This window comes from Rutidosis leptorrhynchoides, chromosome 3 (assembly GCF_046630445.1).
Source record: "Rutidosis leptorrhynchoides isolate AG116_Rl617_1_P2 chromosome 3, CSIRO_AGI_Rlap_v1, whole genome shotgun sequence".
In the NCBI taxonomy this organism is placed as follows: Eukaryota; Viridiplantae; Streptophyta; class Magnoliopsida; order Asterales; family Asteraceae; genus Rutidosis; species Rutidosis leptorrhynchoides.
Window position 1 is genome coordinate 123739799 of NC_092335.1, and position 4852 is coordinate 123744650.

General features: G+C 39.4%; 1 protein-coding gene across 1 annotated transcript; it reads right to left on the reverse strand.

Annotated features, from left to right (window-relative positions):
* Positions 1-3209: 3209 nt before the first annotated feature.
* On the reverse strand, positions 3210-3965 carry LOC139900351 (uncharacterized). Its single transcript, XM_071883128.1, has one exon. The coding sequence runs from the start codon at positions 3963-3965 to the stop codon at positions 3210-3212; it is 756 nt and encodes a 251-aa protein (XP_071739229.1).
* Between the last annotated feature and the right edge of the window lie 887 nt (positions 3966-4852).

Genomic DNA, 4852 nt, shown 5'->3' on the forward strand with positions numbered 1-4852 from the left:
AACTTAAAACATTCGCCACTATAACCTTATTATTAACTTAATATTAAAATTATAATTATAAAATAAATATAAATATATTTGAGAGAGAGTAAGAGATCAGTTGATGAAGGTGTGTAAAACTCGTCGCCCAAACTTGCAATTTATAGGACCTGACCACATATTTGAGGCCATGCGATCGCATGGAAATTGCTCTTCCAGGCCATGCGATCGCATGGTGACTTGGTACAGCTCACATTCTTTTGTTTTCTTGTTTGCCGACGGTTTTTATTTTAATATATAAATATAATATATATATATAATTTATAGAATTATTTATATATTATATTATATTCGTGTGCATAGTTGACTTGTAATTTTAGGTCCGTTGCATCGCGCGTTGATAGTTGGTTCATGTCCCGGTTTCGGATTTTCGAACGTCCTTTCGTACGATTAGATATCTTGTACTTTTGCGTTTTGCGGCTTGTACTCTTGTAATTTTTGGACGTTTCTCAGCAATAATTTGAACCACTTGGATTGCACTTTGTACTTTTTAGCTTTTTGGTCGTTTGCGTCTTCAAATCGTCGAATTTGTCTTTTGTCTTCACCTTTTAATATTTAAACGATTATCATTTGTAAATAGAACAATTGTAACTAAAAGCTTGTCTTTCTTGAAGGATAATGCTATAAAATATATGTTCGTTTTTAGCATTATCAATGTGCCCCTCAGAAATTGATGCAAATGTTTTCTTCACTTTCACGTTCAGAAGAACTTTACATGGATACGCAATCGACGTTGTTCAACTTTGCCAAGGACCTGAATCGTTTGCAACTCAAATTTTTTGCGCTCGCTCATCCCCCACTGCCATCGTCAACAGAAACGTCTAAGATAAATGCCTTACAAGAGGATAATGCAAAGATAACTGCCCAACTCGCGGTTACGGTAAATGCGTACGTGCAGGCGGAAGAGCGAATCAATGCTCTGATGTTTAAAAGGCAGCAGGAGGCAGATCAGCATGTTACTGATAAAAGGTTTATGGAGTCTAAGATTACATTGTTGTCTGCAAAGCTTAAAGAGTCAGAGAACCATGTCATCTTTTTAAACGAAAGCTTTAGTGACTGGATTGCGTCCCAGGAGTCATGGGGCGCGAAACATGACGCTATAAAGGCGGAGTATGACATTCTCTGAAAGGGTTTACCGAACCTTGTTCAGCATGCTCTCAACTGCAAAGCCGTCGAGCAGCAATTTGGTACAGCCATGGTTGCCGCACGTGCGTATGAGTGAACCCTGTTCTGGAATGTTATTCGCAGGAGCTGTATGTGCCCCCTGTGATTCCTCCAAATATTGCTGAACTTCTTTCTTATGGAGCCAAAGAAAAATGTGAAGAAGCTTATGCCCGACTTCAACAAATCCCGATCCCCCGTCTACAATATCTCATCAATGATCCTACCATCTCCTCTCAGGAGATAATCAATGACAAACTCGACTGAGTTTGTTAAGCTACCCAGGATGGATATTACTTATCCATCCTTGGGTAGTATTTTTTGCTAGTGAGGGATGGGCCTTACAACCTTGGAGGTTTCGCATCCCTATATTATATTATTATTTTATGTTTAAATTAGGGTATGCATCTGATCGCTGCGTGCGAGGATGACATGCTCTCCTTAGTGTAGGACAAATGTTCCAGCCAATGCCACCCCCTTTTTTATTTTTTATATTAGCGTACAGTAGGTCAAATTTTGGTACATGTCCCGCTTTTATCGTAAGCGGTTGACTTTATATTCTCTAACTGTAATCTGTTAGCTTGTGATTGAATATAATTTGACATATTTTTTGGTTAAAGTGCGTTTATTGTGTTTTTACGAAATCACTACGGCGGTTATAATGATTTGTTACAACATTATGCATTCAATAACTCTTATGTAGAATAAATGCCATGACTTCATGATGGGATCGACCCTTCAATCGTTTCATGATCATTTTATTCTTGCGCCAACAACCAAATGTTGTATGCAACAGTAAGCAAACCAATGCTTATAAGTTTATACTCAAGAATTTTTAAAATTTTTTTATAAGTATGTACGCATATACAATCCAATGTAATTTACCCGTACTATAGACACACCAATGTCTATACTCAAGAGTCTTCCGACCACGCCAATGTCCGGGTTATATAAACAAGTAAACCAAACTTGTGTTTTATAGTCTAGACTGTGCAAGTCTCCGTCTTGCGCGGTGTACGAGCGTTTGAAACAAACCAATGTTTTACTACTGTCACCATTAAAAATAGTATTAGTAACCAAACTAAACTATGCCACTTGAGACTCTGAGTGTGTCCCTGTGTTGCTTAAGGGGCATGCAATCAACAAATATAAGAATGCACAAGTTATTGGCTTAAATTGCATGATTCAATTTATTTCAAACATATCACCTGACCAACACTTAGTTATCATGTTTACAATGGAAAATAAAAACTTTACATAATAAAAACTTTAAACAGTTATTTGGGGTGATCTATCCCTCTGCAGTTGTTTCATATGTAGCACCGTTTCAGTGTTTGCGCATGCCAGGTGCGTTTTATTGCTTTTCCATCTAGACTTGCTAGTCGATACGCCCCTGTATCTCTTATGCCAATAACCTTGTATGATCCTTCCCATTTAGGTCCGAGTTTACCTGTGTCTTCTGCTCTGCTTGCTTCATTCTTTCGCCATACCAAGTCATCCAATTGGAAAGATAATGGTTGTACGAGCTTATTATAGTAGCTTGCGATTCTTTGTTTGTTGATTGCTTCTTTTATGGCCGCCATTTACCTGCGCTCTTCAACTAAGTTTAGATTTTCACGCATTTCTTTGCTATTGCTACTTTCATCGAAGGAAGCTATGCGCATAGTTGACACATTTATTTCAGCGGGTATTACAGCCTCGGACCCGTACACCAAACTGAAAGGTGTTTCAGTGGTTGCGCCTTTCGGAGTTGTGCAGTGTGCCCACAGTACATTCGACAGTTCATCTATCCAACCCCTTCGGCACTATCTAAGCCGTGCTTTGATTCCTAACATGATATCCTGATTTGTGACCTCACATTGACCGTTCGCCTAGGGGTGTGCAACTGATGAGAATGTTTGCTTTATGTTCAGCTCTTGACACCAATCGCTGAATGGATTACCCTCAAACTGTGTACCAGTGTCACTTACTATTTCATTTGGTATTCCAAACCGACAGTCGATGTTTTCCTATACGAAATATCGGATTTGCTTGCCCGAAATTGTTTTCAGCGGTTTGGCTTCTACCCACTTTGTAAAATAATCAATGGCCACTGCCAAAAACTTTACACCTCCTGGTCCTGCAGGGAATGGCCCCAATATGTCAATTGCCCATTTGCAGAATGGCCATGGAGATGCGACCGGTATCATTGGATGTCGTGGAGCCTTGCTTACCAGCGCGTGAAGCTGACATGACTGACATTTGCGTATCACTTCTGCAGCATCTCTGTATATTGACGGCCAATAGTACCCGAGCCGCATTATTTTGGACACAACTGTTTTGTGTCCTGAGTTCAAAGCGCACATTCCTTCGTGCACTTCCCGTATGTTTGATTTTGCTTGAGTTGGATTAAGATACCGCAAATGGGGTCCCAGAAAAGACTTTCTGTATAAAATTCCCTTGTCTAACAAATACATTGGTGCTTTCATCTTAATCTTTCTTGCTTCAACTGAATCTATCGGCAATGCACCTTTGTTTAGAAATTCTACTATTGGTGTCATCCAACTCTGCTCCTCTTCTTCAACTGCGGCGGATACACTGTCTTCCTCAATAGATTTTACTTTAACCTCCTCAACCCAAATTTCTTTCTTAAAATGGCTGAATGTTAAGGCGGCTAACTTACTGAGTGTGTCCGCCTTTTTGTTCAACGTTCTTGAAACCTGAGTTATCTGGAATAAGTCAAAGTCTACCGCCAGTTCTTGCAAAAGTTTTAGATATTTTTGCATCGATTCATCATGTGCCTCAAATACTCCGTTGAATTAGTTTGCAACTAACTGCGAATCAACATATACTGACAGTTCTTTTACCTCCAGATATTTTGCTACCTGCATTCCAGATAACAACGCTTCATACTCAGCTTCATTGTTTGTGACGGGGAAGCTAAATCGCAGCGCGACAGTATATTCTTCTCCCTATGGACTTTTTAGGACTATGCCTGCCTCTGGGCCTTCTGGACTACAAGCCCCATCTGTGTGCATTTCCCACAGCTATTCGGGTGGAGGTGGTATTTCTTTTGATTCATGCGAGACTTCGATATCTTTGACTGTTTCAGCCAGATAATCTGCTAGGACTTGCCCTTTTACCACACTTCTTGGTGAGAAGCTTATCTCATGCTCACCTAATTCAATAGCCCATTTGGCCATGCGACTGGAATTTTCTGGTTTATATAGCACTTACTCAACAAGTGTCAGCAAATGTAAACTTGCTAGAATTTATCAAGCAATTTTAAGTTTTTTGACAATATGTTGTTTCTTGTCATACCTGCTTTATTGGCTTGTCTGTTAGGACCATTATTGGATGCGCCTGGAAATATCTCCTTAAGCGTCTATCCGTATGTACGAGCGCATAAACCAGTTTTTCAATTGCAGGGTAGTTTAATTCGCTTCTTGTTAAAGCATTACTAACAAAATATACAAGCATTTGTACCTGTCTGCACAACATAATATATATATGATAAATGACTATTGAATAAGAAACAACTAGATTTTGATTTGAAGCGCGTACCTGTCCCCTGTTTGCTATCAATACTGAACTTATTGCTTCTTTTGATGCTGCTAAGTATAGTATCAATGTTTCTCCCGCAATCGGCGTAGTCATTGTTGGCAACTCTTTC